Source organism: Phoenix dactylifera, chromosome 2 (assembly GCF_009389715.1).
Source record: "Phoenix dactylifera cultivar Barhee BC4 chromosome 2, palm_55x_up_171113_PBpolish2nd_filt_p, whole genome shotgun sequence".
Taxonomy (NCBI): domain Eukaryota; kingdom Viridiplantae; phylum Streptophyta; class Magnoliopsida; order Arecales; family Arecaceae; genus Phoenix; species Phoenix dactylifera.
The window spans coordinates 5,406,846-5,423,576 of NC_052393.1; the positions used below are offsets into that span (position 1 = coordinate 5,406,846).

Below are 16,731 nucleotides of genomic sequence, written 5' to 3' on the forward strand. Positions count from 1 at the left end.
TACAAAATAAAAATAGATTTTTTATTTTTATTTTTTTTAAAAAGTGAAATTGACGACAATTGCAACCTTAAAATTTAACTTTTTTTAATAGAAATTTAATTTCCTTCTTATTTTTCATAGTTTTTCGAGCAACTGAAAATATATTAAGAGAAAAACAAAGGGCTAAAACTGAGATCAAAGTTCATTTAGAAGAAAAGTTTAGGGAATTCTTTATTAGTCTCTGTCAGAGAATCATCAGGAGATCAGGTCGGTCACGGGTTGAGGTGGGCTAGAATTGGCCTACTAAACTTGCACCCGGGCCAGGTCGGATTAGGACCGGGCCCATTAAATGTTTAAACTATTGTCGGTTGTGCAATTGCCGAAAATCCAAACTCCCTAGAAATTCTGTAACTCGTGTACCAAGAAAATAATCCTTTTCACCCCCAACTCCCCATCCTCTTGGAGGCGTCAGCTCCCGCTCCTCCTCCCTCAATTACCACCAACACCGCCGTCCGCGGCAGCGCTCGTCCCGTCTCCCTTCCTTACACGCGGCGGCACCGGCGACGGCGGCCTCTCCCCCTCTAGAGAGCAGTCTCCTCTTCTCGCGCTCGTCCCGCGAGGGTTGAAGAGGTTCGCGATTCCGTTGCTTTTCGTTCCTTTTCTTTGTTTTGCTGCGTCTTGTCTTTACCTTGTTTCGATCTATATTACTTGTTTAGGGTTTCTGGAATGATTTCTGGATTATTTTCTTGATACGTAGTTCTTGTATCCCACTCTTCTGCTTTTTGGCCTCCGAAGGATTTAGTCTGATGTCGGGATTGGAAAATAACTGTTTCTTGCACGAGTAATCTATGCATGAATCACAAAATTTACGTCCTTCCATATCGAATGATGAAGCCGTGTGATGCCTTGTAAATTATACTTTTCGGTAGGCATGGCCGCAATTCGAGTAGCAAACCCTAACTTATAAGTTTGTCCCCTTTTCTGTTTGTGGAAGGAAAGCCGAATTGTTGGAGATTTTACATCGTTTTCATTGATCTTTAGCACGCTTTATGTCGGAGAAAAACTAAATACCATGATTAGAGTAGGAAGACCTCAGAGGAGCAGTTTTTTTTTTTTAAATTAATATTTTCAGATAATTAAATACAGATATGTAATCATTTATGGATTTGATTTATGCATTTTACCGAGATTTTCTAATGGAAACTCTCGCGATTACATGGTAGTTTGTTTGGTCTATGATAATTTGGTATACCTGATGCAATTTGAAGAGAGTAAGCATGAGGGAGTCCATTTCTAATGGTCTTTATAATGAATAAGCTGTGAAGAATGTGAATCTCATGGTTGCCAGGTAATCTGTTAATATGGATGACACGTATTTCAGAGAAACCCATTTTATATCTGTCCTTAAAAACATTATCGAAGAAAATTTTAAAAATATAAGTTGTATGATAATTTTTGGAATTTAATGCCGTAAAGCTAGCATTTTTTTTATTTAACAATATGGAAAAGGTCTTTCATAACTTGATTTGCTTGTTTCGTTATAGTTGAAGAAGGTGAATGGATAAAAAAATTTAAAATTCTATATGAATTTGCAAATCATATTTTTATTACGACTGAAACATGTTGATTTATACATTTCTTTGCTTCTTCGACACATTCCAGTTTGGAAACACTGAAAAATAAGATGGTTAATGGTTCTGCTTCAGTTCATTCTCATGTTACGGTTCCTAAGCTTTCTTCTATGAGCTGGCTTCACAAGCATCCACTTTTTTTCTTTTTCCTATTATTATATATAAAAATACTATAAGTTTATAAACCAAAGTGGTACCTGGAGGTGGGTCATGAAACTAGACCTCTTAATCTCAACCCAATGAGTGCCTGAAGTTGAGTATAGTTAAGGATAAATCACCAAAATAAAGGATGAAAGATAAAAACGGAATGACTGCTAAAACATCAGTGCATGATGCAAGTTAATAGATGGTGCCAAATAGTATGATTAGCTGCCAGAACTGAGGAGAGATGCATCACTTGCTAAATAAGATACTGCAACTAGAAGAAATAAAATGAGGATGAGGTCTTACTTTCTAAGCAGTTACCTTTGAATTTATGTTAACCTATTTTTTTCTCTGCAACAATAATGGAATAACAATTATCAACTCTGTTTTTTTTTTATATTCATGACAATATCTTGTATTCAAGCATGAAGTTGACCACCATATGGTAGTTCTTTATGAAATGGAAACAGGCAAGCATAAAGGTAGTGCATGGCTTCTTTTGCCAAACATAAGGAATGTTTGCAAGTCGGTTGCTGACTCTTCCTACCATGCTAAGAGAGCATGCTGGGGATAGCACTCGCAACAACATGACTGTTCCATTTGTTAAAAATGATAGATCACTATTCTTATTTCTTCAATTAGTTATTGCTCTATTCGATTATTATCATAACTATAACTATTAATTTGAGTTCTTGTCTTATTTTTTTCTCCAGGAATACCCAAGTAAAGAGACTTTACTTTGTTCACGCGTTTCAATTTGAGTAGCAGAAAATGGTTACAGGGTTGATCAATGCTAACCCCATAGTGTACGAAAGAAAAGAGAGGCGGGTTCGAAGTGCACCAACAGACATAGATGAATATGCTGAAGAGCCTATAGATCAACTAGAGATCTTTGATATCCTTCTAGTATATTAAGTTTTACTAGTGATTATCCAGGAATGTTCTTTCTAATTTCCTTCTTATTTATTTCTTTTGTTTGCTTTTTTGCTGCTTGAGCAGATCATTCATTTTCTCTCAAAATGTCGCTTGTGAAATTTTTTCAGTTACCAATATTTTGCCTTTTTCTTATATCTGCCATATAATTCCTTAAAACTTTTGCTGTTTGATTTTCCCAGTAAATATTGACATGAATATTTGGAGCAATTAACATAAGGGATGTGCAATGTAGCTTGTAGAGAATATACAAAGTTTTTTGAGAGAGAAACATGAGGATGAGGGTGAAATTTAAGATATGATTTTAGGTTTGACTTAAAGACAGTCATCGAGAAAAGGTAATCTCTGATTTGGTCCACTCATTCTCAAAGATGGCTTATTTTCAGACCTTCAGAAAAATGACCATTGTGCCTCATGTCACAGAAGTCTTCCTTTTGTACATTCTGATAGTAATATTGATTTGCATACCCTTGTCTATCACATCATATCAGGTTTTTAAGATACTGGAGTGTTTTAGAGCATGTTATGGGAAATCATAGACTCAAGGTTGAATTACAACAATGTGTAGAACCTATAGACATATATTCAGGCATTAGTGGTCAATCCAATTCTAGAGTATTCACCAGGGTAATATGTTGTCAGCCATGTTAGACTTGGAATATGGTTGTTTATAATGGATCAGTTAAGTGCATTAATGGACATACCCTGCCTGATATGCTTTTGGGAGGGTGGCCTAAAATGTAAGGATGAGGTTACTTGTGTAACACATCAAAGGCCCTAGAAAAGGGTTTGTATGATTGAAAAGGAAGGTGATATTTCCAAACCATATTAATCTTCAGGCATTAAAAAGTTACTTATCTTGTTATATTTCATGCAAAAACCATGTTTTCTGCAGTATCTGATACAAGGTGAGACCAAAGATCCATGTAGACAAAATTATTCTGGTTCTAGGACCCATTAGCTATACGATTAGTCAGTGAACTTGAACCCTTCTTTTTAGTTGTTTGAATTAGATTTGAGTGTTTTCTGTTGTTACATGCCTGTGGTAAAAATATCAATGATGCACTTTGAACTACAAGGTAGCCCACTTACCTATGTGATTGCAGATGTAATTGAAGAAATTGTGGACTCATAGCTTGCAACTGGTACTGATTACTACAACTTCATCCTCATTAAGTATAAAAGCTTGGCAGGTGTCAGGATCCGTGATCAACATGAGGATATGATATGGGGTAAGCAGCTGATTAGAAAAATGAATGGTTCTTTATATCTGAATCAGGAACCAAAGTTCCTGTTGCGAAGGGTTTACTGGACCAGTTTAACCAGCTCATCATTTTAACCTGCTAGGCTCATAGACCGGTTCTTTTGGGAGCTGCTTTGACCAGGTAAGACCTGGGTTCAATGGGCTAATTCTGGTGTACAGTAATCTCTCTTTACTGTTGTTTGGGCAATTTAGGGAGCCTAGTTAGTGAGTTATACTAATAGAGGATAGTGGATAACACTCAGAATGCACTTGGATGTCCTGCAAAGAGTGTTGGTTTTGTGATTGTGCATGGCTTTTAGGATAACAATTTTTTTTTTTTTTTTGAAAAAATGGTTTTTGATGGTTATTTTCCTTCCTTGTGTCATACTTGCTTTCTCAATCCTTAGCAAAATTTTCTGAAAAAATTCTACTTTAACATGTCAAATTCGGAGCAAAGAAAAGACAGAATTATGACTGTGGGTGCCATTTGGCTTTAGCTTAATTTTTAGGCTTTCAGCAGCTACTGTACACAGAATTCTTGATTCTGATAAGACATGAAGATAATATTTATTCAGGCAAATTAATCCTGGAAAGTATTCAGTTATCCAGGTTCTGCGTCATCAGCATAATGTTGCCTTGTCTATTATGTCAGTCTCATCAGTGCATAACAATTGGTTGTCCGGAACTGCTTTTCTTTTCTCTCATATTTGTATCACCTTTTGGGTTATATTCACTTTGTTGATGAAGCTTCCAACGAGTTCTGCCGTGGATCCAACTTTGTATATTCTTCACTTTCTATGAGAAATGCTTGGATTCCTTAATATTCTTAAATCATATCAGAGATATAAAGGACCCAGAACACCCATATTCATTGGAAGAACTGAAAGTGGTCACAGAAGATTCAGTTGAAGTTAATGACAGGCACAGTTATGTTAGGTAAATACCTATCTTCTATTAATCTGAACTGTATTTTGGTTGTCTGTTCAACTTGTTATATTGTTTTCCATCGTCAAGAATTATTTCTTTGGTTCAGGGTCACTTTTACCCCGACAGTTGAGCATTGCAGTATGGCAACTGTTATTGGACTTTGCTTACGTGTAAAACTTTTGCGTAGTCTTCCTTCTCGTTACAAGGTAAAGTTAGCCATTTGGTACATCCTTATACATCAAAAATTATTGTGGCAGTGTATTTTCCTACAAGTGTAGCGTTGTGCTTTTTAAGTTTGAGACTATATGTTGTTTAAAGATCAAAGCTAACTATGAACACTTGGTATTCTTTACATGCCAAATGGGTGATCTAGTTTTTTTGTGTTATATTCTGGACTAGCTGTTTCCATCAGCTGCAACTCTAGAATATATTATGCCCCTTGACAAAATACATACAAGTTGAAGAAAGCTACAATATTTGGTATAGAAGTTTCATGTACCATTTCATCATTTGCTACATTTAATTGCATTAAAAGAGGTTACATTTGTCATAGGAGATCATTCAAAAATAATCTGTCATATCATTTAAAATTAGTGGAAATCTAACATGGATGATGGTAAATAGTGGTAGGAGGTTGGTGGAAGGTTTATGTGTAGCATTTCTCTCAATTTGCTTATTGAGAGTTGGGACCAGTAGTGGGGAGCTTAGAAATATGTCCTAGAAGGTCATGGAAGGCCCAATGTCGATAAAGAAAAGGATCATAGATATATCCCTCCCTCCCCCCCCCCCCCCCCCCCCCCCCAAAAAAAAAGGAAAAAGAATCTCACAATTAGCTAGAAAGCTAAGGAGATCATTCAAGCTTAGCTTATCATGATATTTCCCTTTTGTCACCAAGATTCTTATCATGGAATTTTGCAACATCATTTTTGAAACTTTTGTTTCTTAATGTATACGCATTTGGTGGGTTTTTATGAAACTTACTGCATTTAATGTATTTATCTACTTAGGCATCTAGACAAGGTTTGCTCATGAATATAGATATGTTGATTATCACTTACTAAATCATCTGTAACATGATAAAGGTGATCATCTAGACAAGCTTGCTCTTGAATATTGATATTTTGATTGTCACTTACTACTCCATTATCCGTAACATGATAAAGGTGATCAAGAATTGGATCTCTTCACTCCATATGGCTATGGAACACATATATCCATATGTTAGTTTCTAATTTTCTATTATCTAATGAGAGTAACAGGCATATAGTTATTTCTGTTACCATAAGAACTTGTGCGTGCGTGTGCTTATTCCCCCATTGGATATGCTTTTGGGAGGTCTTGGATACTTAAGAAGGGCCAAGGACCCTAATTAATAACTTTTGGCTAGCCTTTTTTTGGCGAGGTCGTAGGTCATTATAAATGGATTAGAGTTGACCATGGTCCATGTGCAGCTAGGGGATACTACGACATAACCCCTTTTGGGGCTGACCATGAGTTGGTCATTGCATTTTATTTCTGATTGGACTTTCTCGAGTGAGAATGCAAAGGCTTAAATAGGGAGTATGTAAGAACCCACATGGTTGTGTTTTTAGCCCGACACTAGATGTGCATTGGAGAGGTTTTGGATACTTATGTAGGACCTAGAACTCTAATTTACAACTTCTTGATAACCCTTTTTGGTTGAGGTCCTGTGTCAATTTCAAATGGTATTAAAGTTGATTTATCTCATGGCCCGTTTGTGCCTAGAGGACACTATAGCATAAGCCTTTTTGTGGCTAACCACAAGTTGGTCATGATATCTTTGTTTTTGATTGGACCTTTCCCTAGCGAGAATGCTTGGGCTTAAACAGGAGAATGTGTAAAAACCTGTACTAGCATTTGTTTAGTCGTTGAGGAGGTCTTGGATACTTAAGCAAAGTCAAGGACCCTAATTAATAACTTCTAGCTAGGGCTGCAGCTTGGGCGAGTTGGGTTAGGTTAAGGGCAAATCTAACCCAACCCTACTTATGTATCTACCAACTCTAGCCTTACCCAAATCGCGATTAGTTTGAGATTTCTCTAATCTAACCCAACTGACCCCGATTTTAAGTTAAAATCAAAGTATGCTGAACGGGCCCGTACCGGCCAGTTCAGCCCTAACCGAACCAGTCCGGTCTCTGACCTATCTGGTTCTGCTTTGAAAAACAGTTCCGGTCCATATGGGATCGGAACCAAGCGGTGCCGGGCCAGAACCAGCCGGTACTAGATGCGTACCGGACGGTTCTGTCCGGTACGGCTAGGAACTTGTGCGAACCGGTCGGTTCGCACCGGTTCACCACATCGCGCCTGCGTGCGCTGGGCAAAGTACTCACGCGCGCGGCCCGTGTTATGCAGACTAGTTCGATACAGGTCCGAACTGGTCCTGAACCGGTCCGGTAGGCCATCGGTACGCCTACCAGTACTAGTTCAGCATACCTTGGTTAAAGTTCTGTTTATGTTGGATTGGGTTGGCGAGTCAAGGTGGGGTCATGTCGAGTCGGGTTTTGCCATGTTGGTCAGGTTAGATCCTAATGAATATGAATTTTGAGATAGTGGAAAGGTTTGCAGCATTTTTGTTGGATTGATATTTGTTGGATTGAGGCCTCAACAATTCATCATTTTAGTGGTACACTTATCCAAAATTTTACAAGATAGAAGATATAACTATATAAACATATAAATAGTCTATATGAAACATAAATATGAATTATAAATATGCATTTCGTCAATTTATTTGCATATTGGGTTGGGTCAAGTTCGGTTTGGGTGGAAGGTCGACCCTAACTCTGTCATACTTGAGCTCAAGCTGGAATTTGTGGGCCCATGGCCAATTCAAATTTATAAATCTCAACCCAACATCAACCTCAACCAAATCTTACTTCTGCCTAGGATTTAGGTGAGATCCTGAGTTGTTTTATATATCAAACTTTTTCTCTTTCTCATCGACAAATATGAAATAGCTTAAAGACTCAGGAATCTATAGGCCTAGAATTCCTCCTCTGCATCTTGACTTTCTCTTGGGTTCTTATCATGAGAACAGGACAAAGATCCTTTGGATTACATATAAGTGCTTTTAGTGTATCCATTGGTGATATATATTCTTTTTAAGATTATTTGAAAATCTAACTACGTGATTGTATGTCATTTTTTCAGGATGAGAGAAAGCATGGTACACCGTACCAGCCCAAATCGGGCCGTACAGGATGTACCATATCATACCGATTTGGTATCGGTACCTGGTACGGACGGCGTATCGACACTCGGTATGCCAAAAAAACTCTATACTGTACTGTATCGACACTGTGCTAGTATAGCACTGGCATAGGGACCAGTACCAAGATGGCAAACCTTAAGAGAATGTCACAAGGTTGTCAAGGTGCTGAGCAATCCCTAGACGGCAAGGACCCTAACTTTGTAGGCACCATCTTGTCATCAAGGTAGACTGCCTAGTGACTTAGGCAATCCATCTATAGAAAAATATACCAAAAAATAAAAATGTAATACTAACACAATTAACCTCATTTGTAAATCTTATATATATATATATATATTACTATTACCAAATAATAAATGTTAACATATTTATGTAGATGTGACATGAATTATAAAAGTTGAACAATGAAGATGGTAGCATGCCACATAGATTCAATAATCAAAGGATCTGTCCATAATAAATAAGTGGAAATGACGTTGATTGGAATAATGGTTGCAAATTCTATTTTGGCAATCAAACAGAAAAATTCAGCATAAACCAACAGCTGAACATCATCTTCTATTTCTTAATATAGAAACTTACTTTGATATTAAAGCTAAAGCGCTAGAACTGGTCTCTTTCACAAAAAGTTGATGTAATGAAGAAAATAAACTGGATTTATAAAATTGACCACCCCAACAGTTGGGACAAGGCTTGATGACAATGGTTATGGACCAAGGTTGCAAGTGAATTGGATTGACCTACTTCCAAGTTGGAACCTATCCAAAATTAATCTAGCCCGACCTGAAGTGAAAATATTTGGATTAGGCTCAGATTAAAAAACATGACCCATTCTGTATATCAATTGGATTTGGATCTTTAAATTCCCAATCTGTACTTGAAGCAACCCGAACTGATCCAAAACTAGTATTGTATATCTTTCGAAACCCTCTAAATATAAGAAATTAGTCTTTTTTTCATGATATAGTTTGCTGATAATTTATGTTATGTTATTGTGATGATTTGTGGTTTTGAATCAAATCTCATTATGTTTTTGATAATATTTGTATTGTTTACTATTATTTTATTGCATAACTTGTTGGTGATATAATTGGATAATCTTTTTATATATGTTTATTATGATTCATGTTTGGATTGTTCTTGACCTAATTTAACCCAAAAAATCTGATGGTTTTGTAAAATTAATATTAAATCCGATCAGATCCAACTTGAAAGTAATTGGATTAGGTTTGGTTCAATATTTTGACCCAATTCAAAAGTGGATTGGATGTGGGTTGTGGGTTGTGCTCATCCCTGATCCAACCCAACTTTCTTGCAGCCTTAGTTATGGTAGAAGTCATTTAACTGGTCAAAGCAGTCATACAGAAATTTATAAGGTTTGCAAGCTTCCTTTATATCATTTGGGATGTCAGTTGGAGTATTATTTTGCAACATAGAATAGATTGAATTTATAAAATCTAAATTTGCATGGTTTTCTGCTAATCACTGTGGGCTTAGAGTTCACATGATACTATTGGAGTGTACATGAGATTTTTGAGTGACTAAAAAGCTTCAAGAGTCATAATTAGGTGGAATATTTTTGTTACTTGGATTTGATGAGGGCTTTATGAGTTAACGACTAGGATCACTATGAAAGGGACCTGCATAAGTCTATGGCATGAAATTATGGAGGAGAGGATGGCATTATGAAATCAGACTGTAGTGTATGTGAATTCATGTTCGTGCATTTAGAAGGGGAATCTAACAGAGGCCTTGCTACTGAAAAAAAAAACATTACTGAAGTATCATGAAGGCTCCTAGTTGACTTTTGGTTTGGTTTGCTTTCAAAGTTGATGTTCTTCCTTCTCCAGATATTTCATCTGTGCTCAATAAAATGGAGCACATGTTGAAGAATAATGGTTTCCATATGTCAACTTTCTGCTCGAGGGGCCATGTGTTGCCCTGGGTTTTCTTTTTCCTGTTGGCACTGTTAATGCCAGTTTAGGCCTGCAGGCCTTATAATGTTTCTTTTTGGCCTGGCCAAGGGTTGTGTATGGTGTCATTTTAGCCATCATCAGAACTAAGAAAAAGAAATGACTTAGGAGAGAAACCACCATGTTTACTTAAAAAAGATTATATTATTTGGAAAACTGCGATGATTTAGTTATATTTGTTTTTCTGTGTGATTAGCAACTTTGATGATGTTTTATTGTCTTTGTTTATAATAGTTACCGGTCTTCATGTCTGGTTAAGATTAACTGATCTGTGATCTTGTAATCCTTGATGCATTTTCTATAGGTTGATGTTAGGATAGCCCCTGGAACACATGCGACTGAAGCTGCTGGTACTTTTATCTTCATACTTGTTACTGTATTTGATACTAGTTCATTTATTCTTCTGGTAGCACAATATTTATATATTTGTAATCTCACTTTATTTCTCAATTCTTGTAGTAAATAAGCAGTTGAACGACAAGGAACGTGTAGCAGCAGCATTAGAGAATCCCAACCTGTTGGAAATGGTTAACGAGTGCTTAGCACCAACCTTTGCATGATGGGTAGTTGTGTGCAGAATTGCGGGGGATGGATGATTTAATTTGTTTGCACGGTTGTATACAGAAGAAATAATTGGTCATCCTTTCAGAATCCAACGATTACTGTCAGTTCCCTCGGATAATGCCAGATTATACATGGGTAATTTTCGAGCTCTGTTAAGGTCGACCACAGGTGGATCCAACTACTTTCCTTGTTTGTGTCTGTACTTTTTGGAACTCATGTTGTGATTATCCAAAATACGTTACAATGATTAGTAAAATACAATGCTATCATATGCTTGAAGTGCACAGTGATGAAGATAATACATATTTGTGGTATGAATTCTTAAAAAGAATGAAGGGTTGCTAAGTCTTTAGTGTGGTATTAAATGTTTATGTTGGGGAACTTCACCTATTTGCTAGACATTCTTCAATTATTGATGGTGATTGTCACTTTTTGTAAAAATGCGTTCGAACTCATTTGATCTTTTTTCCCCCATGACTATTGCAGTATTGGCCAATATTTTTCATTCTGATTTAATCGTTCTTTCAGTATTATCTTGCATATAATGGGAAAGCACCAATATTTCAAATTCTGAATCATGTGACCTTGAGCAAATTGGTTTGTGTGATCACCAGACAAAGTAAATCTGATGGAACAACAATTTATTATCAAGTGTATGTCAGAATATTTGTATGCATTACATGTAATGCACTGGACTTTTTGGTATATTTCTGTCTTGGTATCAAATGAATGGATAGTCTGGGCATGTGTTGGGCCTTTTTCAAGTGCATGTGTGATAAGATTTGGAGGAAGTAGCATGAAGCTTGTATCTTGATCATACTTAGATCATACTTAATCTACTACTATGCATGACTGATTTTCAAATTGGTAACGCTCCACAATATGTGTATATATTACATTTTTTTGTAGCCTTTTGTTATTTGCAGTCGAGGTTATTCTGCTTACTAATCTGATAGTTGTGCCCTTGTATATTGATCAAGGTTCGCTGTCTTGGTATTGGATTCCATACTGGCACCGTCCTGTTACAATGTTGGTATGCCCAGTACGGTATCTGATTTGACATACCGAGTATTGGTATGCTCCGATACTGCGTACTAGGTATGATACTGTTGGTATTCTTTGGTACCGATTAGTACGACAAATCTTGATAGTGATAAATCAGTTGTAGATTGCGAACTTTCTCACCAGCAATTCAGAATCTCTTGATGTGTATTGTGATTTGCTTCGAGCATCTTCAGTGAGATGCGTTTATCTTTTTGGCTATGCTAATGATATTGGATTTTGAGCTGGCTGAGTTCTAAAGGTCGTTAACAGGTTCATCCTCTAAGCAATAAATTATATAACTAAGAAGAGTGCTACCTTGACATGAAGCAGATGAATGTATGAGGATGCTGATTGTGTCAGACACATTCCTGTAATATAGATCAATCTTTCAAATTTTTCATATGTTTCTCTCAATTGTTTCTTTCAGGTTTTCTTGGCCTGGAAATATTTTTTGCAACATTTGAAGTCCTGAATGTGGAGACTGCAAATTCCCACGAGAGAATTTATGTCAAATACTGATCAAAGGGGGGAATGTCTGTGGAAGAACATGTAGTCTTTCTTTTAATCCAATGAGGGGAAAAGGATGGAAATGCTATTTGATTTAGTTGCATGGCACCAGTCCATCAACCTTCATCCATGAACCGATTCCAGTGTAGGGTGATTTGAGCCTCAAATTACAGTAAGCATGGCCGATATAAGTCTCACGTATTATCCTCTTCATCATTTTTGTACCGCCACCAACCCAAAAAAGAAAAATACTTTTGAAAGAAAAAAAATTTACCTTAATTTCCAGCTGATGGAAATTAGATGTTTCCATGTCCCATATGGATTGTTCTTTTTCATAAAAATATATGAATCTTATCTCTATAGAAATCCAACCTCTTTTTTTTAAAAAAAACTCCAATCAAACATTAATCATTTCTCTATTTTTTTAGTGGACCACACTTCTCCTTTCCTTTTCTCCGAACCAAATGGAGTCATGATTGAGGACCCACATCACTGAAGTGACTCTAGCCCTCCTTGGGCTGAAACTACTTTCTGCCATTTCACTCTTAGTTAGACCACAGCAGGAACTAAGCTTAGATCCGAGCCAGGGCTCCTCCCGGCTTCAAACTGAGCTCACATATGGGAAACCACACAATCCTCTGTATTAAAGGGCAATAGACTCCCTACAACCTAAATTATAAAAATTTCTAAGCTGAGATGCATAATACATCTCGATAGGTTCACCATCCTTAAAAAAAAAAAAAAATCTATTTTAAATTTCATTTTCTTTTTTGGTTAGAAATTTTTTTGGTAAAAGTGAGAGTACTCCGATTTGTTAGATGGAACCAGTTCAGACTCTACGTACATTCGTATCGAAACGATGGTTTTCTTAATTAATAACGATGTGTTCCTTAATTAATGGCAAGAACTGGGCGACCCTTGATTTCGTGCGATATATATTTCCTATTTTGTCATAATAATTTGCATCGTCTTACTTCATGAATCCTAATCTTACCAAAAGATTATGAATTCCATTCTTCTTCCTATGCTCATTGATTTGATCCGATTGCATCCTTTCCTAAAATTGCCCCCATCGGCTTCCATAAATCAGCGGAGGTACCTCGCCTTTCTTTCCACCTACTCTCGTTCCTGTGCTCCAAATACCGGGTAAGATCTCTCTCCTCTAGTTTGGTTCCTAATAACGCTACAAGATGCATGCTCTTCGTTCTAACTGAAGTCTCTCTCTAAGGTCTCTTTCTCCCAGCCATGGCTTTCCATCTCCGCCCCATCAATGGATATGCGACGATCCCCCACGATGAGATCTGCTGGGGCCATCCCCGTCTATGGAGACCCTCCATCTTCTGCCTCATCGCTGCTTTCCGGAGGTTTGTTATTATACCCGCTGCCATCGTCCTGTTAATCCCGACCGTCTACTTCGTCGCCACCACCCCTTCGCCACGCCCGAAGCTCTCCATAGACAGCTTCTCCGTCACGAAGTTTAATGCGACGTCAACCCGGGATGTCTCCGTCGAGTTCGACGCCATGGTCCGGGCCGAGCACCCCTTCTGGAGCTTCTCCGTTCGCTGCTTCGACCGTGGCTCCATCTCCGTCTCGTACTCGGGCGTCGTCGTCGGCGATGGCGTCTCGCCCGAGTTTTGCCAGTGGCCGGGGAGGGTGGCGGAGTTCCGGACTGCGTTGAAGGGGTCGAACATCGTGTTGTCCCATGCGGAGTCTGATGGGCTGGCGGGGGGACAAAGGCGAGGAGGGACGGCGTTGGAGGTGGACGTCAAGTTGCCTTCGCGGTATGCCGACGTGATCGCTCGGTGCCGGGTCGTCAGGGCTTGTTCGTCGGAGCTCAAGGCTCTGCCGTGCGTGGTAAAAGAAGAGACTTCTTTTCAACAAAAAGCTCAGAGAGAAGTGCTCCCGTGTGTTCTTATCCTTGCACTGTGGGTTATAATCGCGTCCATCTTAGCAATAGATCGACTTGTTTTCCTGGTTTATTAATGCACGAATCAGTTTGTTTTCTTTTCCTCCTCATGCTTTAATTGTGAACTGCAATTGTTTCTTGGGTCTGGGCGTGGATCGGCTACAATGACTTGTTCATGGATATTCTATATCTTTGAGGATTTCATACCTCAAAAGAAGTACTTTCTTGGCCGGAGAACGATGAAAAATAAATAAAATTAAGGGTCTTTTTAGCTACTCCGATAAAATTAGGCTGAAAATTTTGCATATGTAGATTTTTTTTTTTCTGCTTGCAATTTTTTTTTTTTTGCTATCATACAAAATATATATGGATACAAGCAAGAAAATCAAAAAACAGTACATCCTAGAAAGCACTAAGCACCTCCGCCTCGCCCACTCATAGGTGGTCCCCTGAGTGGTTGGCGACAAAGGATACCACCCAATCAGCCATCTCATTGGTCTCTCGAAATACATGTTGCGCTTGAATATCCATTCCATCACAAACCATAGCCTTGAATCCATTCCCCTCCCCCCAGACCTCCTGAATCCATTCGATGATCGTCGCAGAATCCCCCTCCAGGAGGATCTCCCTCACCTGCACACTACGTCGCACATAAGAATCTTCTTGCAATTCAAAAATTAGAATTTAAGTTGGATTTATACAGACTTTTACAAAATACAAGCTAGATGGGTCAATAGACCTGATTCCTATAAGATTTTTAGTCCAATTCTTGGAAATATCCAAACATGCCTTAAGATAAAAAAGTTTAGAACATCTTCTATTATTCTCAAAGAAAAAAAAAAACATCTACTATCATCATCCAGTTCTAATTAATAAAGTACAATACATGATATTTCAGTTATCTATTAACTATATAAATTTGCTTCCTGCGATTTTGTAAAATATTTCCAACTCATTTACCAACCTATCCGTGCATGGAACTCGTTCCTTATTTGTCATTACATTAAGGATTAGATTATTTTAACAAATATATAAATAACTGATCGAAGTAATTAATATTAGAAAATTTAATCATCGCAAGTTTATATTAAGGACATATGACTTAAAGTACTCGATTCCTTTGTTCAAGTTGACCTGCAAAGTTCCTGGAGGCATTCAGTAATGAAACCCTATTTTGTGAGAAGTGTTATATTAACAATAGTTTGTTTAGCTGATGAGGTATCGTTTCTCTCATCTTCTTGAAGCTAAATGCCGATTCATCTATCTCATCTCATTGAAGTTAAATATTGACTCATCGATTTCAGTCACCTATTTATCTTTCTAAATTTGCTATTTGTAAATTCCTAGAATCTCTCCATCTATATCGCTATCCCTTCTTTCTTTTGTTCTCCTTTCTTTTTTAAACTTTATTAGTGGATAAGGTTTACTTTGCTGAAACATAAATAATAAATTTGAAGTAGTTAGTCTTAATTAACGCGTCAATAAATTTCTGTCCCCTGGCGATTAGAATCCTGGAGTCTTGTTAAATCAATTTGAACCATCTACTATAATCTCAATTATCCCATGCTCCCACTGACTCCTACGTTCACAATTCGACATTTAAGGCTCTCTTTCCAATCCCATTTCTCCTCCCTCGATGTCTTGATACCACATCCAAAGAATCTAATTGAACTCTTCTCCTCTCTTAATGCCATAAGGCCATAACTAAAATTCCCATTGCAACCCTAGGTTCCCCTCTCTCTTATGTTTAGGCCTTCAGCCCAAGCCCAAGACAGGCCTACATCCTTGGTCCAGCGGACACATCCCTTGAGCTTTAGATTGATAGCCAGTCCACCCCGAAACCTGCCTAAATTACAGCTGGTGGGGTTCTACCATGGGTGGAGAAGATATGAGTAAAAAATGTTCTACTTGCATCGAACACTCTTCAGTGGGGAGGGGGCCCAGTGAGGATTACTATGCGGGTGAGGTTCTCCTCACCCCCCTCTTCTCTTTCTTTTAGCAAAAAAAAATCTGCGTATACACACAGATAGGATGCAGTGTATGCACACAAAAGGCACCAGTATAGCACGCAACACTAGCTTGTTTGATAGTCATTCATCTTCATGATCGAATGATATAGCAACTATTTAGGACTACACAACGTAATATAGTGCAAATCACACACCACTGAGCTCTTTGTGGATTAATCGAGTGTCGTTAGATGGCTGTCAATGTTACAAAGACCAACATAAGACCAATTGAGAGTTGTAATTCCATTTTCTTCATTTATTATTATTATTATTATTATTTTGCAATTGATCTGATGCAGTTAATATCTGATTGTTCTTTTATCTAATACCTTTTAAATCAGTTGCACTAAGTAAAATTTTTATTGGAAAAGAAAATAATGTCCCCAAGAAAAAATCAAAGGGCTATTAAACCCATTTTGAACAAAACTGACCTCAAGGGTTATATTAGTCATAAACTATGTAGATTGGAAACCTAAAGCAGAGAAGAATGCTAGAGGAACTGTTCTATGTAGGCATGCTATTACCAGTTAAATTTTTCTTTTTCAATTTTTCTTTAATCTGCTTGTACATATTCCTTTTGATAAAATTGGATTTGCTATGCTTTCCCCTTCTGTTAAAACTAGAAAATTAATAACTCCA

General features: G+C 37.5%; 1 protein-coding gene across 1 annotated transcript; it reads left to right on the forward strand.

Annotated features, from left to right (window-relative positions):
- The first annotated feature begins 396 nt into the window (after positions 1-396).
- Positions 397-10,991, forward strand: LOC103714555 (protein AE7). The gene is made up of 6 exons (XM_008801840.4): positions 397-609; positions 2,468-2,649; positions 4,761-4,866; positions 4,964-5,063; positions 10,367-10,412; positions 10,522-10,991. The coding sequence occupies exons 2-6, from the start codon at positions 2,526-2,528 to the stop codon at positions 10,620-10,622; spliced, it is 477 nt and encodes a 158-aa protein (XP_008800062.1). The 5' UTR covers positions 397-609; positions 2,468-2,525; the 3' UTR covers positions 10,623-10,991.
- The last annotated feature ends 5,740 nt before the right edge of the window (positions 10,992-16,731 follow it).

Bases quoted from the DNA above. Each gene is read 5' to 3' on its own strand.
- LOC103714555 (XM_008801840.4), top strand. From the start codon at position 2,526: ATGGTTACAGGGTTGATCAATGCTAACCCCATAGTGTACGAAAGAAAA. The intron at 2,650-4,760 runs ATATCCTTCTAG...TAATATTCTTAA, and splicing joins AGATCAACTAGAGATCTTTG to ATCATATCAGAGATATAAAG. The intron at 10,413-10,521 runs GTACTTTTATCT...CAATTCTTGTAG, and splicing joins ACATGCGACTGAAGCTGCTG to TAAATAAGCAGTTGAACGAC.